General features: G+C 42.1%; 1 protein-coding gene across 1 annotated transcript; it reads right to left on the reverse strand.

Annotated features, from left to right (window-relative positions):
- On the reverse strand, nt 1–27397 carry MFN1 (mitofusin 1). The gene is made up of 18 exons (XM_074590340.1): nt 27036–27397; nt 26761–26882; nt 25796–25931; nt 23278–23440; nt 22710–22834; nt 20935–21043; nt 14004–14111; nt 13512–13665; nt 13315–13382; nt 8738–8859; nt 7080–7206; nt 6699–6803; nt 6202–6304; nt 4962–5191; nt 4298–4453; nt 3581–3777; nt 2187–2321; nt 1–1573 (listed from the first exon to the last, which is right to left on the reverse strand). Exons 2-18 carry the CDS (start codon nt 26873–26875, stop codon nt 1504–1506), a joined length of 2223 nt encoding a protein of 740 aa, XP_074446441.1. The 5' UTR covers nt 26876–26882; nt 27036–27397; the 3' UTR covers nt 1–1503.
- Nucleotides 27398–27592: the final 195 nt, after the last annotated feature.

The raw sequence follows: 27592 nt of genomic DNA on the forward strand, positions 1-27592 counted from the left end.
AAAGGGGTAGTATTTCTTTTTAATAAATAACCGCAGAACACATGCAAGTAGAGTTTCAGCTTGATACAATGTCCATAAACGTGCTCCAGAAGAAGAGCATGAACGCGCGCGCGAGCTCCGGCGGGAGGCGGCTGGGGCTCACCTTTGTATTTCAGTTTCCCTCAAGGTCCTGGAGCCTCCCTCTGCGTCTGCTCCTGAGCCAGCCCGGAGCCAGGCACGAGCGCCAGGATACAGCCCGGTGAAAACAGCCTTCTTCAGCTTCAAATAATTCTCTGCCTCTAGCATTAGCTTTTAAATTGATTTGAGAGAGCCCTTATTTAGTTACTGCAAAATAGCAAATCCCCACAGCTTAGTTTTGAATAGTTCATTTAGTCATGTTAACGCTTCCATAAAAATATATAAATATTCTGAAAAGGCCTTCTCTTTTAAAATAAGTTACTTTTAAAAGGTCCAGTTAGAAAAAAAAGTAGGTGTTAAATGACTGCATGTGGCAACAGCAAAAGTGTTTATTTATTTTACTTTTTTTTTTAAAAGCGGCTTTGCGATGCCGGAGGCGAGGGAAGGTTAAGCCTCTCCACCACCCCTCGGGGCTCGGCCGGAGGCACCCTGCTGTGCAGCAGCACCCAGGGCCCGCTCAGGGCCGCGCACGGCTCAAACCAGCCCAGCAGCGGGAGCGCGAGGCCCAGCCCCACACCCCGCGGCCCCACACCTGGGGGGCGTCGGGCACCTTCTGAGCCTGGTGCCGGTGGCACACGCCAGCAGCTCTGCTCAGCCTGCGCTCCAGCAGCGCGCTCACGGGCAAACCACCCTTTCACCGCTTCACCAACTGTGAGAATCTGACAAGCTTGTTCCAGCAAATAAGTTTATTTTTTCACTTCATCGGTGCCAGCTTGGCTGAAAGCAGTAGCCAGAGGGGAAGCTCGAGCCTTCCAGTAGTGACTGCTCTGCCCTTTACTGTCATCTTTCCCTTCCACGGGAGGACGAGAAACTGCTGCCCAACCGCATTTCATTTGCTTTCAAACCAGTCGAGGGTCCTCTCCCCATTACACTTCCCTCACTAAACAAAGACACGCGCACAAAAGCAGCATCCTCCATCCCTGACTAATTCCTAAGCAGCTGGAAAGAGGAGACGGTGATCGGTGATAAGCTCTCTCTCCCTGCATAGACTCCTGGATGCCAGGAAGCGAGACTTGCCACTGCTAAACACTAACAAAAAACAATGAGGAGTCGGGTGTTTATTGTCAAGTGCCCCAGGAAGTTTAGTGTTCAAAAGATAATTTTTAACTCAAAATCTGCAAAACAAACATAACCCTCAGAGTGGCACACCTCGTCAGTTTGATTCACCGTCCCAGTCCAAACCGCGTTTTACAGTAATTAACAAGTGTAATCAAAGTAACATTTAAAATATAAATCATTTCATGTGACTCCACAGAGGAGAAGCGTAATCTGTAAAATTTCTACTTTGTCCTACAAAGGATCACCAGGAAAATTAGCAATGATGGTTTATTTACTCTTTTGAAGAAAGTGTTTTGTAAAGCGATCTAGTTCATTCTCAAGGTGAATGGCTTTATTTCTGTAAAACAAACAAAAGCAAGGGATTTACTTCAGTGCGGTCGCATCGCGAAGGCGGCAGAATCAACAGCAGTGCTTTGAATTTCCATTCCTCTCTTCCTGAAACCCAGGCACAAGAAACCCGAGGCCCAGGGGCAGCCCCCAGCCGGGGGAATGGACACGGGACTAAGGCCGAGGCGGCTCCTCGGGCCCTAAACCCCCAGCCTGGGGGGTTCTCCTTGTAAACACCTACGACTGGTCCTAAAAGAAAACCAAGGCTGCACTGAGTGACTCCCAGCGCAGCTGCGCTCGCGTTCTCCCGTGGGGAGGGCTCTTTGGGAACCTGCCACCCTAATTTACCTCCAGGAGGTTAATACTCTTGAGAAAGCCACCTCTCCCCTACGGTAGAGACAAAGGTAAAGACGATCTAAGAAAGAATATTTTTGGAGCTTTGCTCATTCACCTAGGTAGAAACACACATTTATTTAACTTAGCCAGAGCTGCTCAGTTACAAGTAAAGAGAACAGGTTCCGCTGCACACCCTCCCGCGCCTCTGCCCGCCTCCTTTCAACCCGAAACAACGGCAAGCACCAACCTGACCAAATCTGCTCGTGAGCAGTCCCACCCCGACTCACCGTAGCTGCTTGGAGTTGCTCTGTATGTTCTCCAGCTGATCTATTTCTTTGGAAAGCCTAGCAATTTCTGTTTCCAGGTTTTTCTGGGTAATATCCACCTGCTGACAGAGCCGAGCGAAGGTAGTGGCCATTTCCCTAAAGGGAAAACAAGTCTGTAATCATGGTTCACAGAAATCTGTGCTACCAAAAAAAAAAATTAAGCAGGAAAAAAAAAAAAAAGAAATTAAAAGACAACCGACAAACCACAACAGATGGCATTGCAGTGTGCAGTAGAACACAGCAATCAGTCTCCAGCTGCTAAGGGAGTACAGAATAGCAGAAAGCAGGAGAATTACTATGTTTTAAATTAAAAACAGAAACTTTAAACGTACAAAACGCACCTCAGCCTATGCCAACATCATGTCTGGCAGTTTTTCATTGAGCACCAAGAGGTACAAGCCTGAGATGGGGACTCTGGCGGTACCACGTGCTGGAGCGGCCCCGTGCCACGCCGAGCGCCCTGCTCACGGGGCACGCCAGCCTCGGCGGGGTCAGGGGTGCCCCAGGCGTGCTGGGACCCCGACCCTTCTTGCCTCCTCAGCCACCTGCTCCCAACCTGAGTTCCGAGACTCCTTACGCAAACGAAAAAATCCCCAGTTACCACCCCGGGGCCAGCAACCAGGCTCTCCCGCGGGAGAGGAGACGTCTCCCCTCTCTACTTCACCTCGCCGGAGCATTGGTTTGAGTCCAGCTCTTCCATGTCCTCACAGAGACACACGGCTGCTGGACACGGGGATGACGCTCTTTCCTCTGCTGAAGCTGAACTTTGTACTAGTAAAGTATTCCCTGGGCTACACGGGAGAGGAGTTCTGCACCCTGGTGGTTAGAGGTCTCATTTAGCAGGACTAAGTTTCTGAAATAATAATTTAATCATCAAAACAAACCGTTTCAAGAGGAGAGGCTGAGGGAGACAATCACCCAGACATTACTTTGCAGAGACAGGTGGAAACGTATTTGGGAACGAGACACACAAAAAGAGCCAGGACTGGCTGCCCCGACCTCAGACGCACCAACCCTGGAGGCAGGCGAACGCTCACCATTGAACTGGCTCGGGGCTGATTCGATGCCAATCTAAAAGCCAAGCGATTCAGCCTCTGCTAGAACTGAGCCACCTCCCACGTCTTCATAGCGAGGTGCTGGACAACCGGAGTCTACCTCTTAAGACTAACTCTTGCACATACACAGAAACGTACGTATTGACCTTTTTAGGTGGTAATTTCAAACTCTTTTAAAACCCCCTCATTACAAATGCCAAGGGACACTAAAGCCGCCTTCCCACACCACCTCCAGCCAGTCCCCACTCCCAGGACACCGCAGTTTCCACCTAGGTGGATTAACACCAGTCTGGTACTTACTGTTGCACCTGATGGCTGCAATTAGCACTCGTGAGGCTGACGATCATCTGCAGCTTTTCAGTAGCATAGTTCACAAACTGCTGTTTAAAGGCTCTCTCTTTTGCTTTAGTGGTCCAAGTTAGTCTCTCATAAAGATATAACAACCCGTACATACTTAAGGAAAGAGAGATGAGTTTCCAGCCTACCGTTCTCCAAATCTGAAAAAAGAGGATTCTTCATTAGCTTAAGTAAATTGCCCTACAGAATAAAATCTAATTCCACCCATTCTTTAAATCATCTTCATGGCCCTTTCACCAGACTAGTTTAAGAAAATGTATTATTTCTATATCGTTACTGCAGAGCAATACAGGTACGTTCAAAGAGCTGGTACCCCAGTGGCATGGAGAGTACGGGAAGCCTGGCTGCTTCCTAATGAAAGAGGAGGGAGAAAGCAAAGCTCCTGCTAAATCCAAACTGGATGAGGCACCATCAAATCATCCTTTAATTCAGAAACTGAACACAGACATATGGCACAGAGAATATGTCCGACTGCGCCCAGAGTAACTAGGCTAATTTTCTCCCTGCACCCTGACCACGGGTATCCAGTGGACCACACACCCTCATCCAGCCCCGTGTTATAAAGTCCGTTACATGCTTCATGTTGCACCCCAAACGGGAAAGACCAGCTCAATCTTTGCCATCATTTCTAGTACAGTGCATGTTGCTAATACTACTTGCCACTCCGCCAACAACGATGATGCTCATAGAGGTCCGTGATGTCAGCGAAGCTAAACTCATTACCAAAGGAACCATAAAATCATCCTGCGATGGGTTCTCTGGAGTTATGGCGGGAAGGCTGGCAGCGGATGGGGTGGTAGCTAAAGGACGAGGGATCTAGAAGAGTGGAATACGGCAGGCTGAGTAAAAAGCATTACGGAACTACAAAGCAGACAGGTTTTATTTTATTTTCATATATTCAGGGTTTGATTTACTTAAAGGAAAGTTTTCTGCGCAGAAATCTAAACACCACTCCTAACAAGCAGTGGAGGTTTTGACAGTTTCTTGCCCAATGGGGGACTGGGTTAGAATAAGGGTTCTAACGTAGGACTGGCTCTGCCGTAAGGATCCAAAAGTTACAAATGAAAAGGTTACCCGAAGGGCTCAATCCAAAGGAAAACAAAACTCAGGTAACAGCTGCAGAAAGTTTCTGAAAGGCTTTTTGTTCCATCCTCACCCTGAATATAATCCAATAAAAAACCCTCACCAAAAATATTTCACACAAAGGGACTAGGGGAAAGTAGCAGCAAACATGTAAATAGTACAGGACAATACCGTGAAAATCAATATATTCTCATCAAGGTAAAACAAGGCACTTAAAATGTCAGCCTAACCCAGCACTCACTTGTAAATTCGGATCCGCTAGTCCCAACAGTACTCTCTGAGCTTGTTTAGGACCCAAGAAACGGTTCACAAGCGAAGTCCACCCCAAGGAAAAGTGGAACATGATATCCTCTTGAAAATCTGCACACAGACTACGACAGTTTAGATCATAGCTAAGGTCAAACCTCCTGCACGGAATTAGCAAGTGGAGCTGATTCTGGGCACCAGAAGGCAACAACGGCTTCAGGTTTTCTAGAAATAAAACAGAACAGTAAAGATGAGTTAACATCAAAAGCTTTACAGCATATTCACGAGTAGCATCCTTGCTCTGCTGACCAGCTTTGTGAACTATGAGAATCTAAACTGACCGACTTGTTTATTTATTTGGGAAATCAGTGGGCATTTTAGCCCATTATTGATCCCACCAGAGCAGACAATTTATTTCTCTGATAAAAGAAAACAGTCACACAAAATCAAATCATAGAGAAGGAATTGCTGGAAAAAAAGGTCAAATTAACTGAAAGATCTCCAGCAATGGTGAAAAGGTAAGGACAGACTACGGAAAAGTTGGTTTATCCAGCCGTTCTGTGGTGCCACATACAGAAAAGGCAACGTTATTGCGTAAGATGACAGAAGGCTTCATGTAATTCCATGATTTTGCTCTGAATCTCTTATTACCAGAAACAGATCAGAAGGGAGAAAGATATGCAATAAAGTTACTACTTATAAATAAAAATTAAAACAAAAGAAAAAAAGCAAAAAAAGCAAAAAGGCAGGGCACAAATACTTTTTGAAACCATCCTGTCTTACACTCAGAATCTGGAGGGACCTAGGGAGAGGATTATACTGCAGAAACATTATCTAACAATTAGTGTATTTCATGTGTCTGCTGTGGAAGCCGAGAGTTTAAATGGGTTTATAAAAGCATTAGACAAGCTCCCAGAGGACAGGTCCGTTACTCCTTGCTTAAGCCATTAATCCAGATGCAGTATCTTGGCTCCGAAGTCCCTACATTGGGAATGGATCACTATATTTACCCTGGTTCATTATCTTTGTCCCCAGGCATCTGTTACTGGTTAACATCAGAGACAGGCTATTGAGCTGGACAGACACTCAGTCTTGACCTAGGATGGCTTTTCCTTTATCATTTTATGGCGTTAACGTTAAATCATGATCAGAAAGAAAATTCTTTTAAAAGCAGGTTTTCTTAAATTGTTTTGCTCTAAAGAAAAAGTCTTAACATTCCTCCTTCCTCAGCTTACCAATCATCTCCTGCTGCGACTGATGCATGGACTGATTGACTTCACTGGAGCACCGATCAGCCAGGTTCTTTCCCAAACCGTCTTCTATGTGTTTGTTCAGTTCCTGAAGTTTTATCAAGAATATATGCTCATCAATTTCTATTTAGCTAATCAACTACGTTATACAGCCCAGATACATGTTAAACACCAAGCACTGTTATTCACAGTGAGAACTGGAAACTACAAATCAGGATGTCAGTGAATTAAAGTTTCAGTAACTGCTCCAGTAAAAAAAGATAGTTGAAACAAACATTAATTTCTTTCCAAAAACAAAGCACAAAATATTTTCAACCTTTTCCAGTTTGAGGTAAACAGAGATATGTGTATGTCAGGAAGCAAAAATCCTGCAACGCTTAAAGAAAGTGCCACATAAAATGCTATGCAAATTATGAAAATACAAAAGTAGACATTAAAGGAAAGACAAAGAGCCTGGCTTCAAACCACGCAAGAAAACTTACCATTTTATAGAGCTTCAATACTTGAGGAGAAGGGTGAAAATCTGAATAAAATTCATCAACTAAAACGGAAAGTCGGCAAATCTCATCGGTCATGGCAGAGGAGACCTGGAAGAACACAGTAAACACATAAAATGTTTCTCCCACCTTTCCCAGCCAGAGTGAAAACAGACTGCAGTAACTGTTACAATAAATGAGTCAATCACCCCAGAGTCAGGAAAATTTGCCATTTTAGGGTTTTTTTTCTTTTTTTTTTTATATTGGGAAAGGAACACATTAGACATTTCAAAGGTATTTCAGAGGATGGGTGGGCACCTGAAGGAGCTGCCTGACAGAAGAGACAACACTTGAATCTGGGAGATTTTTCGCACCGCAATTACTTACTTTACTTTCTACTTCCTCGGTAACACGCTTGATTTTTTCCTTTGTATCTTCCGTCAAAATGTTCAGCTGGTTTCGCACAAAGTCCAACCTATCCTTCTGATCTTCTCGCTCTTCCATCGAACGGACTCTAGCACAGCAGAAAGGAAGTCACCGTCACCAGCAGGAATTCTCCCAGTAAGGAACCGAGCCCCGTAACCAGGCAGGGACCACCCAGCTGATGGTTTACTGAGCAGCTAAAAAGAATCCAAAGTGCCACTGGCTGAACAAAGCCGAGGCACTGCTTCAGAATAACTGCAATACAGCTATTAAATTTACAGGTGCATTTAAGAGCTGCACTGATTGAACTCAAATTACTAGGTTGTGATATATTCACAAAACCAGCATTTGGAGTTGGAATTATAACCATTGTACCTAATCACAACTAAAAAAGGTGGGGGGGATCAGGGGCCTTTAATGCTTAGTCTATCCTGATTTAAAAATTAAAAAAAAAGGATAAATCTGATCAAAATATCCCGCTGCTGCTCACCAGCACCACTCAACTATTCCTGAACAGTGACATGGGTCTGACGACCCTGCAAAGCAAAGGGGAGGCAGCAGAAACTAACCTTGACACCACCAACTCTCTTCAGAAGTCCTCGACCTATCATTTAAGTAAAAATTGCTTAACATCTAGAACAGTTATATCTTGAAGGGACAGTAGAAACATCAAACAGCGAATCAGATTAAGAGGGGTCACTACACAGCATTTGGCAGGTGGACTGACAGAAAGAAGTAGAATATCAGAATATTTTCAAATATTCCACAGCATGTTTTCATAGCATCTGACAACGTGAGACACGTTAGTATGTAAACACGCGGTTTGTAAAAGCTGATATATTCAGGAAGATGAGTGTGTTTGACAGGCACAGTGGAGTCTGTTGAAACATAAAGACACACTATTAAGAGGCACAGAAAGGAGACGGATGGAAAGCGTTAAACATGACAGCAAGTTCACCGTGTACGAGAAAGGCAAGAGGTAGCAACAAAAGTGAGGAAAAAAACCATACGTATGCAAACCTCAAAGAATATGTGAAACTATCAGACAGAGCAGATGAGCTGCTATCATCAGCACTAAAAGGATTACATGAGCGAAGAGAGAATAAAGATATTTAAGGACACAATCTGGAAAGGGCCAGAGGCCAAGGCTTCGTTAGCTTGCGCCTTTCTCACCCCTTACAATATTCTAACCACTTGCAAATTAAAGTGTCTGCATCCTCCCTTTTATTTTCTCAGTGTTACTGTTAATAAAAAGGTAAAGCAGGCTCAAACACCAGTTCTGAAATGCTGGATACAGCTAGAAAACCTTAAAATTTCAACTATTTTTGAAAAAAAAAAAAAAAGATTTGAAAACCCACAGAATGCCTTTGTAACTGTAAGTCAGGAACAAAGAATAACGAAGTAAACCGAGAACTCAATGCAGAAGTCACAGACCAAGGACAAGACTGAGCAGTGCAAGTGAAGCGTAGTACGACTGACACGCCAGGGAAATTCTCTATTTCTTACCAAGCACGAAAAGTGAATTTTAAAGTCCATAATGACCCAGGAAAACCACCAGCATGGAAATGGCTCCTCAGAGGATCTGGAGAAACCAAAACCAACCAGCCCTCCAACCAACCTACCTTTTCTCTGCTGCTGCTACGTTTATGGCGTCCATAATGTTTTTCACAGTGTCTATTATCTGTTTAGCTCTGATAGTGTGCTGTTCAAACTTGGTTTTCACGGCTGACTGCGAGATACACTCCTGCGAGGGGCCCAAGCCACAACACATTACTGCAATTCCATGCCAACACATTCAGGAATTTCACTATCAGAAAGCACATGCTGCTAATTTTACCCTGAACTTAAACAAATGGGAAATAAAGAGGGAGAAAGTATATAGAAATTAAAAGGCAACAGAACCGAAATCTCAAATGAGTCTATAGCAGCAAGTCTGTACCTTCACGTTCACTCACAGTAATGTGCATAGGTTTTTATTCTTTTAAAATAAATTAACAGTGTAAAGAAAAAAGAAAACTCAGATGAATACATAACATAAATCTAGCTCTTCAGAAAGTTTTCCAAATTATCTCTTCAGAATTATGTCTAACATGAATGCTGGCAATATTGCCCAGCTTGAGTCTTTTTTCTTGCAATAAATATTCTTAGTTTCAAGAAGCAGTTCTGTCAATAAAATCTGACATGCTTATGTCAATACTGACCATCCAGGAACAAAATATACATTAGGAATAAGAAACAAGGATTCTCTCACAGGGTAGAAAAAAGTTCTTAAGTAGTCCTTAAAATATTAGCTTATTTGTAGATTATTGGAGTGTTAAATGAGTAAGTAGAAAATGCTCTAAAGATACAATTTCTAACCAATCTACAACCTTGAATATTGCACAGCGATTCATAAATTACAGGACCCTGGTTGAAAAGATACACAAATGTTCCATTTGGGCAAAAGCTAATCAGTTGTGACAAGCCATTAATTAAGACTTTTGACTTTTTTCAAGCAACTGCACGTCCTGAGTTATACAGCCAATTAAATGCTGTTGGAATTCAACCTGCACTAAGTCAGCACAAAGTAGCAACACTTTCTGAGTTTGAGGGGGAGAAAGCAAGCAGCGAGCTTCTTCACGCCAGATCTATGGGGTTTTCTAAATCGTTCTCTATCTGTGGACGCGCCTTTCACAGGACAAACAGGTTTAGGTTGCTTTTAAAAGACTTGCCTATGAGCTTAGCATACGCTGTAATAACAAATTTCGGCTATCCGAAAATAATAGATGAAAACAAAACAAACAAAATGGGTAAAATATATTCCCTGTTCCTCGATGAAGCAGATCTAGAAATCAGCAATGAAAGGCCAGAGTGTCATAAATATCAGCACATTGTAAGAGCTAGACTGGACACAGAGGAAAGAGTCTTCCCAACGTTAGTATGTGGTAGATAAAAGGATGACAGTCACTCACAACACAATCAGAAAATCCAAGTTAGAGCACTAGGAAAAACACAAAGGTTAGTTAAACAACTGAGAAAGGTAAGAGGGGGACAGCAGCAGTTTTGCTGTTATCCTATAAATATTTATCAAAACGAAGAGAAAAGGTACGTTTCAACTGCGTACACAAAACCAGTTACCTTCCAGCGCACTTCCAGTATAGCAAGACAGTCTTTAAGCACACGGCTTATTACATTCCCGTGCAGTGTCGGGGAAGGACTCTGCAGTAGCGGTGTTATTCGCTCCCATTTACAGCCAGAATTACTATTCTGCTCTGCCTCCCTCCTCCACACACCCCCCCACTATTTCTGTTACCAGTTTTTTGAAGAAACTTGGGAAACACTAGAACCTGAGGAACAGTGGAGTTTGGTTTTATATAGAATATTGACTAAGGACTACCGCTGTTTCCACAAGGCATTTCTACGTAACTCGTAAAATTGCAGAAGAAAGATACACAGACTACTTTCTGACATTCCACAATATAAAAATTCAGAATTGATCAACTAATCCAAGCCTTTCCTTTAAGACTGGATATCTTTTTTATTTTGTTGTAATACAGCTGACATACATAGTAACGTAATTTTTCAAAGCTACTACATGAATCTGTAAAACCTTAATTTCACCACTACTTACATGTGTTTCTAGTAACGCCTGGACCAGTTTTTCTTTTAGCAACTTTAACCACCCTGTGCTTTGCAGAAGAACATGCTGTATCTATTTTTGGAATGCCTTTTGCCCTCACACAAAAGTCTACATAAATGTAGTTACAAACCTTACAAAAATGGTCCAAAATTTTCCCATATCACAACAAATCAGCACTGGCGGGTGGTTTCCAGATTTGTTTGTTTTGGTTTTTTTTAAGATTCTAGCTACAGTGAGCTCACATCAGTCCTGGGATGAACAGGCTTTCCCATCAGGGAACTGATACTAGAATCAGGAATGTGGAAGTACTGGAGAAGTAACAGTTCCTCCTCTCAGTCCTTGTGGAAAAGAGGAAGAAGCCACCCAATTTTAGTGAGGACAAAAGCAGGGTTAGAGAATCCAAGAGGAGCAAAACCAGCAGTTACATCCAATGGGAACACAGGACACGTGGACGGGATGAGGTAGCTTAGAGATGCGAACTGGTTGAAAGAGTGCAAGACATGTCTGGGAAGTCTGAGCAGGGCACCTGAACAGGGACAAGGAGTTAAAGGCAGGACAGACAGACCGGAGCAGAGAAGGGGTTCGCATTCGACAAGGACAGACAGAAGCATCTGTGCTCTCGTCCCCCCCCTTCACAGACTGGAGTGGAATCCAAGAGTCTTGGGACTTGCAGCTCCTCTGTCAGGAAACAGAGTAAACGCAAAGCACTTTAGCCAGAAGTGATTAGGCTGTACTCACGGCTAAAACAGCATCGGAATTTGGTCTAGCAGTACATAAAGCATGGTATCAAGCAGGATTTTGTTCCCAGACTCAACACAGAAAATTCTATCTGACGTACGATGTTCTTCATTAATATACGAGCTGGTATAGCCTAGTGCTGGTAAACATAACTGACACCAGCACTCTATTGTCATCAGTTGCTTTATCAGCTCAAGTGACAATAATTTGAGTATTAGGTCTGAAGATTTCAGACCCGGTGAACCATTTAAGTATCAGTCTTGCTTCAAAAGCAAATAAAATGCCATTACAACTTAGGAAATTGCCCACAAAACCTGAATGTGCTGCAACATCAGACACTCAAAATTTAAATTGCTTTGGCAATCTTAATTTAGCAGATGTTGTCATGCTCTAGGTGATGTGATCACACTCCTATTCAAAGCCACTCATTATGATTTCAGGATGAAACATGACGGAGCAGGGAAAAACATTACAGAATCCACTCTCACTGGCGGGAGTCAGAAGGTGTGCAGCAAATGAAACAGATAACGTGAAAGAAGAAAAAAGTTGTTTTAAGGCCATTCAGTCCTGTCACAGAATTGGTTTTTGTCCCTGCTTCTGCCAAAGAAACTTGCCATGGTTTTGACCTTGTGATGGATGTTTCTCATTTTGGTGGCCAACTCGAGACTGTGACAGCCGATTTACAGATGTGCTGAGCTCTCACAGCATCTCATCATTTAATAAGTCATACGTCCATCTTAGTCTTGAAATATCCTAAGTGTTGAGTGTTGAACCATAATTACAAGAAATTTTGTCAAAAAACCTTTGGGTACAGCACGTGGCAAAATATGTTAAAGAACAATAACTGATCTACAAGCTTAATTTCCACTTTTTTTCCTTCCTCCTTGAAAGTCTCATACTATAATTCTAAGGACAAAAATTACAAACAAAAACTCATGTTTGGCTTCAACTAGTGACAAGCAAGCAATTTTGGCATTTGATTTTCTTTTTTAATATACTAAACAAGGAATTACTTACTGGTTCAGGCACACAAGAGCCGTCTTGAGCATTTGCTGTATACAAACTACAGCCACACATTCAGGCTCATGTTGCGTGAGATATGCCAATACATACCACACAACACCATCAAGGCATATCCAAAATGCCTCCTTAAAGATATCCAAGAATGGCTTTAATTAATTAGATTTATCAAATTCAGCGAGACAAATGCATCCTATCACAAAGAAATTACTCAACTGCCTAGCCAACTGAAGAAACTGTAAGCTCCCAACTATGAGTATAGGTAAACTGAGGTTGAAGAATGGATTCTGTACAGCAACAAGGATGCAACAATAGCTAAGAGGCAGATAATGGTGATAATTTAAAAACTCTGGCTTTAAAAATGCAAGTCAATATTCAAATTTACATTGGTGAAACGGAATTTCTTACTGTTTGTGTCCTCAATTACAATGTTTAATTACAAAGCTACGACTTCAGATAAAATAAGTCTTACTATACAGCAAATATTTCACCAGCTCATGGTTATCAGTGATACGTTCCTTTCTAAGAGCATCATCTCTTTTTACATAGACTATATTGGTATTGAGACCTCAAAACATGAGCTCAGAGTCCAGTTTTGGTGCCTTTCCTCACTGACCAATAGTTACTTCTAACAACTATCTGCTATTCAAGGTGAGAACAGATGAACAGAGCCCTCAGATAAGGCGAAGCTGCAGACGGTTTGAATACCTCACACTCCTCCACTTCTTCACATAGATTATGTTCAGTAAAATTAAGCTAAGCATAAGCAAAAGCTACCTTTGCATTAAAAAACAGGCAGTCTAAAAAGCCCATCATAAATACCTCAAATATCTGCTCAAAATGTTGAAATTCCTGGAATCTTGTTTGAAATCCTTCAGCAAGTGCTCCACCTGTGAAACACACCAGACCATAAGGGAGAGAGCAATACCTCATAGCAGTGACTGTATCTTAAATATTTTTGTTTATCAGGTTTTATGATATTTTTCTGTGTTTGAGGAAAAGCAAGAGTTCCTACACACCACCCTCTGGCATTCCTTGGGCCTTCTGTCTCCTGGCACTCAGAACTTCTTTTGCTGAAACAAAAAAGATGCGATTCCTGGCTTCTACAGGATCAATAACTTTGAGCTCATCAACTAGAAAAGTCAGACAGCGCTCCATGTGCTGCCTGCGCACCTAAGGAAAAGGTAAAAACCTCATGAGAAAAAAGCAAAAATTGAGCCGTCATCAATTCAGAACATCAGAGTCAGAAACAGCATGCATACATTGTAGTCTGATTTGCAGGTTGCTTTTTGCTCTGAACAAGGAGTAAGTTATCTTAATTTTCTGACCAAATAACTTATCCTTTTATTAATACGACAAAGCTGGTGTTTTCATATTAATAACTGTATTACCTAGGAAATTTGGCATGCTTTTATGCATGTGCAGGTCCTTCCTTTATATATATATATGTGTATATATTTTATTTTATTTTGTTAAACGTCAACCCAAATAAGAGCCATCAAGTCACTTACATCTTCCATATATTCTGGTTCTGATGCGGAGGCATCCCATCTATTATTCAAGATGAAGATGTTTGGCTTGGAAAGTCGTTCATTCACTTTATGGAAAAAATGTTTTTCCTAAGAATTAAAGCACAAACACAAAATTCCCCTGACATCCAAACCAGACTCACACATTCTTCTGTAACAAATTCTAAAGTTGAAGCAGCTTTTAAAAACGTTTCCTATTAAAAAGAATTCATTAGCATTAAAAACCATAGATACCCAACACAAAAAGGCTTGTGATGGTTCAGTAGTCATCAAATGACTTAAACTTGATGCCAATGCTGAAAGTCAAAGATACTGCAAGCTTCTCTAAAAATAGGTACAAATACAAATTAAGAAAACTTCCAGAACAAATAGTTTAGAAAACACTGGAAAAGAAAGTCTATTTTTCTATAAATGTATCGCATCATTCATTGTGGGTTTTTTCCTCCTTCTTTCACCCTTACTATCACAACACTTAATCTCCTTTAATACTCCTAGCCCTCTATTAAATTTGAGCTACCAACATGCTCCTGTCCACCCTAACAGATCTGGTTTCTATATCCAGAAAAACACTCTCTGACTATATTCTTCAACTAGCCAACATCAGCTTGAACTACAGACAAGTTGTATTTCATATATGAGGATCTATGGCTTGAGACACAGGATAAAAGCCATTGCTGAACGTTTTCACTTTAAAAACAAGACATGCAGGTATCTGAAAACATATTTGGGTCCCTTGCCCGCACCTACCACCCATCATTGCTATTTCCATAGTTATAATGGGTAAGTGGCGATGGAGTGAATCCCCCCCTCGGCACAGCTGAAACAGAAGAGACCTCTGCACTGCCATAAGCTATTTGAATCCGCAGCAGGACACGACCACGTATTCTGGGCACAACACTGGAGACACCTGACCCCTGACTGACAGAGACTAATGTCTGCGTAAACGAGATTACTGTTGCAGAGACAATAACTTTATCTGAAGAGAATTCATGAGGGAATATTGGAAAAATCACGTTCATGCAAAAAACCTGTGGTTACGTAGCAGCTGCCAAATATTCTCAAACCTCTTACGGTAAAAATAATTCCTAAAGAGGATGAGAACATAGTTATCCTGTGCTTTACCTGAAGGATAAACTTGTGTAGATGAAGAAAGAAATTACCAATTGCCACAATGCAAAGCAAAATACAAAGGCTTTCGAGCGGTTACATAATTGTTAAAGGAGACTTCATTAGTGTCTACCAGGATGAAAAAATTAAAAAGAAGAAAGAGTAAGGGCGCTGTTTAGTGAGCCAAAGCCTCAATCACAGCTAAGATCTGCCTCCCTTTCCTCCAGTATACACCCTGGACACTGGCTGTTCCCAGATTCCAGTAATTACAAGGTGCTCAGTGTTAAGTGAGGATTTATAGGCATGGCAACCAAAAAAACTCAGCAAGACTTTAATGCTTCAAACAACTTGCAAGACTAACCTATTTCTATTTAGCAGCTTTCAGCCGTGCCCAACAAGGAAAAAAGACTGCCCAAAAATCACATTGAAAAGCAGAGTAGCACTTCTACCACTGGGTGTTAAGGATCAAATAAACTCAAAATTAGGAGAATCTTCCAGTACTGCCTATACGTCTTTCCTGCATATTTTCTGTCTTGGTCAGATTGTTTTTAATGGTTCATTTCTCCTGAGCAAATGACAGAATCAAATCAAATTTGGCCTTTTCTCTGTACTTCATTACACCAAACTGAAATCTGGCAGGCAGTTCCTTATCATTTCCATGTTTCTAGATGGTAATGAGGTGTTCACTAACACCCAATCTTTTTTTCATCTTCCTTTTTTTAATAAAAAAAAATAATAAAATCAAACCAACTATAGTATATACATCATCTGAACAATTTCTCAACTCCCTGCACACAAAAAGCCAAAAAGCACCCTTCACGTGAGATAATGGAGAAGATAAAACCACAGTTGTGCCAAATCCTCTCTTTCCCTTGGATGGTGTCAGAATCTTCTTTCCTTTAAAATCATGTGTCTTTTGTATTTGAGTCTTTGTGGATTCGTCTCAGAAGACGGAATGTAATGTTTTTAAACTCATTTTATGTTCTTCTCAGATTTCTACCAAACTATTCTAATTTGGTACAATGCACGGAAATACTATCTTTGCACATTCAGTTCTTTATTGTATTAAATTGCCTCAATAATTAGAAAGTTCAGACACTGGATGTCAGAACTATGCTCAGAACTATCAGAGCCTTTTATTTGTCTACAGTAGGCTTAATAAAAGTCTTCAAGAGATTTCTTAGTAGCATTATATTACATTCCGGAAGTCCCACTTCCAATAACTTAGAAACCTTATATTGATATTGTCAGCATTCACAATACTTAGTTTAGTCAAAACCGGGGATCACTACATAATTAAAGCAAATCTGTGGTCTTGCATTTTGAGTATGACAACAGCTTCTTTGGCCACCTTGGATGCTTTCCTTTTACGAGTCATATGATATACAGGCTGCAAGCCACACAGAAGTCTTCTCTTCTCCTCTCTTTTAGTCTATAAAGCCTTCAAAAGAAGGCTTTATAGAATAAAGGTGATAAAACATTTTCAGCTCTCCATGTTGCACAGAACCATGCAAGATGAATGCTTATCGTTAGCATCTTCAGAAGAAGAAACACAGTCCAGTGACTGCAACCTGTAGCACTTATCCTCAACACAAGGTGTACCAAGGGAATTCACCCTCTTCTGAGACAAGAACACACGAGGAAGAAGACAGAAATTCAACTTCCTTCACCTACTTCGTGTATTTTACTGAACTTCTGGATATGAAATACTCTGTAATTTATTTCTTTGATAATACAAGTGTCTTCAGCTGACAAATATTGACAAACCATAAAGCGAGACAAGCACTACATGTCGTGGTTTTGGCCAGAAAGTCTGATGGAGCGTGGCAGCTAACAGTAGACTATCGTGGCCTGAATGAAGTCACACCGCCACTGAGTGCTGCTGTGCCAGACATGCCAGAACTGCAGTATGAACTGGAGTCCAAGGCAGCCCAGTGCTATGCTACAATTGACATTGCGAATGCATTTTTCTCTATTCCTTTAGCAACAGAGTGCAGGCCACAGTTTGCTTTCACCTGGAGGGGTGTCCAGTACGCCTGGAATCGACTGCCCCAGGGGTGGAAACACAGCCCTACCATTTGCCATGGGCTGATCCAGACTGCACTGGAGAAGGGTGGAGCTCCAGAACATCTGCAGTACATTGATGACATCATTGTGTGGGGTAATACAGCAGAAGAAGTTTTCAAGAAAGGTAAGAAAATAATCAAGATTCTTTTGGAAGCAGGTTTTGCCGTAAAAAGAGGAAAGGTCAAGGGACCTGCACGAGAGATCCAGTTCTTAGGAATCAAATGGCAAGATGGGCGTCATCAGATCCCAATGGATGTGACTAAAAAATAACATCTATGTCCCCACCTACTAACAAAAAGGAAACACAAGCCTTCTTAGGCGCTGTGGGTTTCTGGAGACTGCATATTCCAGGCTATAGTCAGATTGTGAAACCTCTTTATGAAGTGACTCGAAAGAAAAATGAGTTTACGTGGGGTCCTGAGCAACGACAAGCCTTTGAGCAAATTAAACAAGAGATTGTGCATGCAGTAGCACTTGGACCAGTCCAAACAGGACAGGACATTAAAAATGTGCTCTATACTGCAGCCAGAGACAATGGGCCTACCTGGAGCCTCTGGCAGAAAGCACCAGGGGAGACTTGAGGTGGACCCCTGGGATTTTGGAGTCGGGGATACAGAGGATCTGAAGCCAACTATACTCCAACTGAGAAAGAAATATTGGCAGCATATGAAGGAGTTAGAGCTGCTTCAGAGGTAATTGGTACTGAAACACAGCTCCTGTTAGCACCCCGACTACCAGTGCTGGGCTGGATGTTCAAGGGTAAAGTTCCTTCTACTCATCATGCCACCGATGCTACCTGGAGTAAGTGGGTTGCCTTAATCACTCCGCGAGTTTGAACAGGAAACCCGAATCGTCCAGGGATCGTAGAAGTGATCACAAACTAGCCTGAAGACAAAGACTTCACAATGCCACCTGAGGAGGTGGTAACACGTGCTGAGGAGGCCCCACCATATAATGAACTCTCAGATAACAAGAAACAATATGTTCTGGTCACTGATGGATCTTTTCGTATTGTAGGGAAACACAGAAAGTGGAAAGCTGCTGTATGGAGTCCTACACGACGAGTTGCAGAAGCAACTGAAGGAGAAGGTGAATCGAGTCAATTTGCAAAGGTAAAAGCCATCCAGCTGGCCTTAGACATTGCTGAACGAGAAAAGTGGCCAATACTCTATCTCTATACTGACTCATGGATGGTGGCAAATGCCGTGGGGATGGCTAAAGCAGTGGAAGCAGAGCAACTGGCAGCGCAGAGGTAAACCCATCTGGGCTGCTGAATTGTGGCAAGACATTGCTGAGCGGCTAGGGAAACTAGTCGTAAAGGTACGTCATGTAGATGCCCATGTACCCATGAGTCGAGCCACTGAGGAACATCAAAACACTCAGCAAGTGGATCAGGCTGCTAAGATTTTCCAGACAGATTTGGACTGGGAACATAAAGGTGAACTATTCTTAGCTCGGTGGGCCCATGATACTTCAGGTCATCAAGGAAGGGATGCAACATACAAATGGGCTCGTGACCAAGGGGTGGATTTAACTATGGACGCTATTATGCAGGTTATCCATGACTGTGAAACATGTGCCGAAATCAAACAAGCTAAAAGGTTAAAACACCTTTGTGGTATGGGGGACGATGGCTAAAATATAAGCATGGGGAGGCTTGGCAAATTGACTATATCACACTCCCTCAAACACGTCAGGGTAAGCGTTACGTACTTACAATGGTGGAAGCAAGCACCGGATGGTTGGGAACCTATGCCATACCCCATGCTACTGCCCGGAATACCATCCTGGGCCTTGAAAGGCAAGTCTTGTGGCGACATGGTACTCCAGAAAGAATTGAATCAGACAACGGGACTCATTTCAAAAATAATCTTATAAGTGCTTGGGCAAAAGAACATGGTATTGAGCGGATATATCATATCCCCTACCATGCAACAGCTTCTGGGAAAATTGAGCGATACAATGGACTATTAAAAACCACCCTGAAATTAATGGGGGGTGGAACTTTTAAAATTTGGGACCAGCATTTAGCACAAGCTACCTGGTTATTTAACACCAGGGGATCCATCGGTTGAGCTGGTCCTGCTCAATCAGACCTTTTACATAATACAGAAGGGGATAAGGTCCCTGTGGTGCATGACAGGAATATGCTGGGGAAAGCTGTTTGGGTTTCTCCTACTTAAGGCAAAGGCAAACCCATTCGTGGGACTGTTTTTGCTCAAGGACCTGGATGTACTCGGTGGGTGATGATGGAGAATGGAGAAATTCAGCGTGTAGCTCAAGGAAATTTAACCCTTGGTGAAAATACTCAACTCTGAGCTGTATGATGTTAATTGTTATATAATACTAACAGTGTTCTAGAAGTGTTTTTCAGGATAACGTAGTGGTGATGAGACCTGAGCTAGCTTCATCAAGTGGTCTCCAGCAAACTCTTCAGGATGGACATGCTACCTGTGGACATGGACCACAATGAAGTTTACATCATCTTTTCTGCCCTGAGAGTCTGCTATGATAGATGAAAACCTGCAATTATGAACTAAATGAACTTAATGAACTTGAGTGTATAAAGATAAAATCATAAGTGAGAGATCTACATATCTATATATATGTATATATTTGATGGAAAAGAAGTGACAGTAATCTGAGCATGACACAAATGGTATGGAATAAGGGGTGGAATGTCCTGGTTTGAGGTAAAACAGAACCAATTTTCTGATTTGTAATTTTACTTTTTAGCCGGGCCTCTTCTAACTGACTAAAGTCTGAAATTAACAGCATATTTTTCAGACACTGTTCACTCTCAGAGTGATAAGACTTGATTATACCAAGGAACGGTATGCGCAAAGGCTCTTGCTTACACTTATTGCTACGACAACCAAGGTCAGCTAACTTCGCTGTTCTGCCCCGTTAGAGGGTCGGAAGCGGAGAAGCGTAGAGGGGTCCCACCCGTAGGGAGGAGCAGACGGGACAGGTGACCCAAAACTGGCCAAAAGGGTATTTCATCCCATCTGCATCACGGTCAGTATAAAAGCTGAGGGATCAAAGGGGCAAAGGGGGCTCTGGCTCGTTTGTTTTGTTTGGTTTTTTTCTTCAATGGCCGACATCTGAGAAGGACCCTGTCTGTTCGTCTGCCTTTGATCCTGATCTGAGCATTCCTGACTCTAGTTCTGGAATTCAGCTCCTGTCCGTCGCTGACTCCAGTCTGGGACTTCTCCTATGTCTGCTGGTGATGCAATCGTCATCCTGGCAGCTGGATATGGTTTTGTATATATTGTATAATTTTTTTTCTTTAATTTTTATTATTCTATTACTATTTACTATTTCTTATTTATTATTATTTTCATTAAAGTAGTTTAGTTCTTTTTCTAAACTCATAAATCTCCTTATCTCTCCCTCTTCTCTCTGAGGAGGGAGAGGGAGGAAGGGCCATCTGTCGTTCTCCTTGGCCAATCCGGCCAAAACCATGACATACATCAACCACGTATCAAAAAGAAACTCAGATAGAAAGGACAAACGTGATGCTCAAGTCAGAGTAAGCAAAGCTGGTAAGAAGCTTGGTTCTCCCTTCCCTAGTGAGGGATATACGTTGCTTCTTGCCTCCCACCCCCAAATCCTGTTCACAAGGTCTAAGTGCAATGATTCATGGGAGCTTCAGTGAAGGTCTAACAGAAGCCATTTCAGTTATGGAACTGCTGAGTATTTAAATGAAGAAGTAACGTAAAACCATTGCACATCATACCGTGTTCATGAGAGTCGATTCAGAATTGGCAACCAAGACAAACACGTCAGCATCTAAACAGAATTTGTCAATCCAGCTGTCCAGTTCTGTAGTGACATCTGTGCCAGGGCTGTTGAGAATAAAAAAAACAAACTCGTATTTACACAGCAAAGGAGTATTTGATTTTTAGAAACTGATAAAAATAGAGTAGGATTGCCTAAGGGCCTTGTAAGAAGATACAAAGCTCTGTATCTTTAGACTGATGCTTACCTCAAGCTTAATGCAAACATAGCAAAAGCCAATTACCAGTTCACATTTATCAGTCACTCATTGGACCATTTACTCATTCCAAAATGCTGTTTCTAAGGAATAAATATGCAGGGCATAATAGCCAATGGAAGCGACAGGCAGCTCGTCAGAAATCCAGGCAGTCTCACAAAATGATCTCTCTCCCTGTATCCCAAGTTTTAGATTTTAATCAGAAAAGTACAGTTGTTCATAAAATATTTTTTCCATTAATAGAGGCCCACTTTAAAGTGATACATTATGCAAACTTGGCATAGATATAATAAGAAATTAAAATGAAGTTAAAACTACAGTGCTGTCAGTTTTTAAAAAATAAGTGGAATATGGGCATTAGGTCATATTTGCAACACCTCAATTATTGCTAGTTCAAATTTCCTCTCTTTAACAGTAAAAAGATTATTTTCTCCTACAAGTACCTGTTCTCTCAGATTTCAGGCTGGTTTTGGTTTTTCCCCCCCTTTATGCTTCACCTTTAGCAACCAAGACTGTGCAGATCAAATCATGCCTTATATCACATCTATGCAAGGATCCCTTCCAGGCTTCCAGCATCCTTGAGCTATGCATAAGCTCAGAAGTGCATCAAGCAAACCAGCTCCCTGCGCCAGTCGGGCTGACTTTCTCTACGACTAACACAGGACCTGAGCTTGCACCTAAGAAAATAATGACAAACTCCCAGTAATTTCAAAGGTGAAAAATTAGAGATGCCAAAAAAAGCGCTACAGTTTATCAGAATACACTCTGGATGTTATTTTGCTGGATATGAAGAAATCATACTTACAAATTCACTCATAGGCGAGTGAATCACTCTATACAAATTAATCACTCCATTAATGGATGTTGATTCTCATGAGGTACAGATCGCCTAACAGTCTGAAAAAGTATTACCAGGTCATACCTCGAAATGGTCAGGAATACGGGCATTTGACATAGACAAAGCAACAGCTTTCAGAATTCTTTGAATACACAAACTGTAGGAAATATTAGCACAAGACCTAAGCACACACAGCCAACACAGTCACAGTTATGTTTCGAGGTCATGCATTACTTTGATATGTAGGCACTGCAACTCTTATCAGAAGCTTTTAAAAATGAAGTTCAGATTGCTTACACTTCCCATGATCAGCCTGAAGTGTTTAAAAACAGGAAATGGGCCAAAGGTTTCTGCTGGAACAACTCTATTCACGCTTCCATACTGATTTTTTTTTAAAGGTAGAAGTAGCCTCAGCCAAAAGGTAGCCCCTTATTCAGCTCAGTCACAAGACACTTGTTTGTTCCAACTGTTACAAGGCCAAACTCACTGGGGTGATGACAAGCAGCACTACACACAAAAGAACAAACTCCGTACTCTCTCTCTCTCAAAAAAAAAAAAGCCTTCCAATAATTTTGCAACCTAACAACCATGACACAATCAATCAGTAAATGATTCTCTTTTATAGGAATTATAATGGCTAATTTATTTAAGAAAACATTTACTAAAACAGAAAACATACCTGTCCACTAAAACCAAATCATCTCTCAGCAGGGCACACTTTGACTTGGGCCAAAAGACATGGACAAGACAGCCAGCTTTCAAATCTTTATCCATGTGAAGCGCATGAGCAAGCTGATTTACTGTCTGTAAAGAGAAGACAAACATGAATACACACCACAAACAAGTCTGCAGGCCAGTCTAATTTGGTTCTCAAGGAAACCTGGACAGGATCTATCTTAAACAGAATTAATAGAGTTCACGCTTCCTTCTAGTGAATACCTGTGATTTATTATTTTTTTAACCTCTTAGACTCACCAGCATCTAAAGAACATATCAATGTGGGCAGCTAAATAAGCTAAGCACCGTAAAGCCAAATGAGAAGCACATTCCAAATCTTCAACAAGTAACAGAACTTACCCTCAGTCCCATAAAAATCGATCACTCAACATATGCTACGCTACAATCAGACACACATTTGTTGTTTCTCTGAAATATCCAGGAAAAATTGTGAAGTAGACAATTTTAGTTTGTTAGTTATTCCCTCCCAAGAACTTAAAAATGCAGAACGAGTTGGCCTTATACTGTACCTTGACACTCTTCTTTTCCTCAGATCCTTCTGTCATAAGATAAGCCTTATCTCCGTCTGTCCCCTCCACACTGAGAAAGCAGTTAGTCGTGTGGCCAATGCCACTAGGAAGTACCTTATCCCACAGCATTGCATTAATGACCGAACTCTTCCCGCTGCTTGTTCTAGAGGGGAAAAAGATAAAAGCACTCTGAGCACAGCACAGCACAGCAGCATCACAAATACCTTTGTCTTGAACTGAACGCACCCCCATTTCATTGCATCAGACCCACATACTGCAAGCTGCTTTGGGTGACAGAGCTTCAAGCCAGTACAGCACAGCTTGACAGAAAAGAACAGTGAGCGCAGGAAAAGTTCATCTGAATAGCAATTCCAAAAATCTTTCTTGGTATCAACATTGCCTATGCAACCAAGAAAACCAATTTTCATTTGCATAACACATACTGGCTCAACAAGCCCAACCTGTACTGGCAAGTATGATTTAGCTGGTATACCTCAATCCGTGTAAGAAATTTGAAAAGATACTGGCTCAACTTTGCTACACCGAGAAAAGCATCTGGCACAAAAAGATGCCTTAGATCAACTTAAAGCAATTGCTAAATCTCAGCACACGGTCCCACATCAGGGGGCAGCAGCCTGCTCTGTTCTTTGTGCCGGCCCTAGCATTCCTGCGGAAAGGAACCACTTGAAAATGTACGTAACACTTTGGGCAGGATTACGTTCTGTTCAGACCAAAATTCCACAATCCTGCTCACAGCAAATCTAAAGGAATTCCAGGGATGCCAGAGGAAGACATGAGAAAGCTGCATGACAGGGGCAGGGAAGGACTACCCTCCACAGTGGTAATCAAGTCCTTAAAATGTTTGTGAAATTATCACCTCGGTAAATTACTGTCTTCAGAGAAACATCTTTTCTTTAGCAGTCAGGAAGGAAATGCTGCTTCTGACAGTCTTCTAAGCACGAGATGAGGTATAAAAGGAGCATCGCTGTACTTATACCTTCAGATACATTTCAAAGCATTGCTGTCTGGGAATTCTCATCACAGCCAGCAATGACAACTCAGAACAATTTACTAGATGATAATCTCAACTGAATGAAGATTCCTACAGTAAGATGTGAAACAATGTACAAAAAAACCTCTCAAATTTATTTCTTGTGCATAACCCTTATAATGCGAATGCTGTCTTTAATAAGGGAACTTAATCTTGTCCTTATTTCAGAAGGAAGAGGTAGCTAAATTAACCAAAACCCTGTTGATTTAATGGAACTGTTCACCCACTCAAGATTCTGCAAGAACTTGATGTTCTCAGTAATGTCCTACTTCACACTAACGCTCTACCCCTCACCCATAAAGATTTGAGGTTTAAATATTACACAACAGTATGAAGTTACATAGACTGTAACTCATTTTTTAACTGCTACTTCCAGAAAAGCTCAGTGCTCACTGTACAACAATTTACAAATTTATTCAAAATGCCAAAGGGAGACTTTAATTCTCTTTTTCCTGCTCTGAACCTCTGCCCTTTGCAAAAGCAACTTTTATCACATATCACAGCTTGTAAATGTATTCAACTTCTAGCTTTGTCAAATATCAAGGCTGAGATATAAATCATTTCTTTATCCCACATACTTTTCTTGTTGCTTTTTTTTTTTTAAATAGCGTAACTATTTTTAGCAAAGTAAAGGTAAGACCACGGTTGTACACATTTTTTCCAGTACTATCACAGAATTTTTAGAACTAAAACATTAACATTCATGCGCCAGAAAAAAACTATGTAACCACATGCTTGAATTTAAGCACAGAAAAGTCAATCTTCCTGAAGCAAAGTGAACTAAGAGACCTCAGACTAGCTAGTAACATAAAAGCATTTGAAAGCACCAGAACTGTAGTCTTTTAGAAGGACTTCACTCTCTTATATCTGACTTCTCATTTGGTAAGGCATATTTTTATCATCTTTCTACACCCTCCAAATTTTACAGGAACAGAATGGCACAACGTTTGGAAGGCAGACATTTATTGGAAGTGGTAAGGCAACTGTCTCTGTCTATTTTCTTTTAGCTACTCATAGTCAAAACACAAGCGGATCAAAGTTTAGTTTTTCAGTACTTGTGATCAAACACAAACAAAAGTTTGCAACAGTAACAGTCCAGTAAAACAAAGATATTAAACAAACAAACCCACCACCTTAAAAAAAGAAAAGCCTTTCTGGAGAAGACGATAACAAACTCCTTCCCAAATCAAATAATGGATCTACAGAGGATAATTATTTTACAAAGTTTATCAATGAAAAAACATGTAACAAGACGTGCATAATTAATCTACAGTCACAAAGCAAGATGGTATCAAAGAAACCATCAGCATCAATTAGAGAAAAATGAACATGGTTATACGTATTGTATTTCAAACAACAATTATACAATGAAGCACTAATTCCAGTACATTTAAATTAGAAATAAGGAGACTAAGCCCTGCAAAAAAAAAAAAAATCAAATTAAGTTCTGGTAATTCTGTTTATTACCTGCCAAAAAATGCCACTTTCATGTGTCTCCGTGAAAGCACCTCACCGATGACTGCTAACTTATTTTTATATGCCTGTATTTTTGCTAGTTCGTCTTCTGTTGCTACATGTTCAAGCTCTGGGTTCCTGTACGTTGCTATACATAGAAAAAGAGTAACATAAAAGCAGTCATGTACAAAGTACACGCTCCAGGATATAAAATACAGATTGTCAGCACTTCACACGCCAACAAAGACCTGCATAAATTTCAATTATACAGCAGTAAGAAAACAAAACGAACAAAACCCCACTACAGACACTGATATTAGCCCTTGTCATTTGACAGCTCCACCACAGGCACTTGTGAAATCATGACATAAATCACTTCAGATTAATCAACGATCTAGCTGCTGGATTCAATAAGCCTGTGACCACAGCCTGCAGTGCTGATTTGCCCCACTCTCTGCGACACCTGCCTCCTTCAGAAAGGAGAACCGGGACCTCTCATGGATGTACCAGCGAGGCTGGGCTGTCTTCTCCCTGCAGAGCTCACCGGGGTGATGAGCAACCAACCCCATGTGGCAACACTTGTGCCTCCACGTTGCTAGAACTTCTGAGGGTGTAACCAGTGGTTCTCTGCATTACACCACGTTGATCTACTTTTCTACTGAATAATGAGAGAACCTGTTTGTCCCTTCTTCAGTGTAAAGGAAACCACAACAGGACTTCAAAGACTGGAGTGGTTAAGATTTCAGGCTCATGGAAAGATGGCCAGGCTGCCAGCCCAAGCGATGCAATCAGCTTTTCATATGTGTAACCATCCTAGGCATTCCTGCTAGCCTAACTTGAAAAAATCAATGTCAAATAAAAAGCATGGCTATTTCTGGAGGCACGTTTACACAAACAACATACTGATACAATGTATATTGCTGTAAAACATATTCAAAGCAACGGACAAGGCCTGTGTGTTTAAGGTGAAAGCTGACCTTCCACAAAAGTTGCTCCTTCAGTGACATAGTCCAGCAGCTGGTCGAAGATGGCAGTGATTGTCTTTTTAGCCAGCACAAAGTGCTTCAGTGGGGAGACGGTAGCTTCTGCCATTATGCAACTGAAAGGAAAATTACATAAAAGTGACCAGAACACCCAACCAATTTCATGAAAAGTCACACATTTCTCACCCGGTCGTTTGAAGAAAAAAAAAAAAAAAAAAAGCCCCAACAAAACCAACACCTCACACCACCGTGAGTACCCGTAAGCTTACTTTATACTGCTTCGATCACCCTGACGAACTCTTCTCTCTTCCCCTCGCCACAGGCGCCGACAGCGGCTGACGAGGGGTTTAAACCGACTGTGTGCGGCCCGTTCTCCCCACACGAGGCCTTCCCTTCCCCTCACGGACGGCGGCTCTCAACGTCCCCCCGCCTGGAGGTCAGCGCTGTCCCCTCGGCCGAGCGCGGCCGGGCCCGCAGCGCCCCCGGGCAGGGCGAGGGGCCAGCGGGCGGCCCTGCTCGCTCCCGCTCCCTCACGGAGCCCCGGACCGTTCCGCCGTTACCCGGCAACCGCCGCGCCGCTGGCGGGGCCCTCCCCACCGCCACCTCCTCCGGGCCCGCCGCCGCCGCCGCCGGGACGGGGGCGGACATCACTTCCGCTTCCGCCCCGCTGCCGGAGCCGCCGCGGGAGGGGAGCGTGGTCGCCATTTTTAGTGAGGGCCGACGGGGGTTGGAGGCGGGGGGCGGCCGCCATCTTCAGCGAGGGCAGAGGAGGAGCGGCTGCTCGTGAAATGGAGACCGGGAAACAGCCCCCTGGGCCCCGGGGAGG

The sequence above is a fragment of the Larus michahellis genome, chromosome 6, assembly GCF_964199755.1.
Source record: "Larus michahellis chromosome 6, bLarMic1.1, whole genome shotgun sequence".
NCBI classification, from domain to species: Eukaryota; Metazoa; Chordata; class Aves; order Charadriiformes; family Laridae; genus Larus; species Larus michahellis.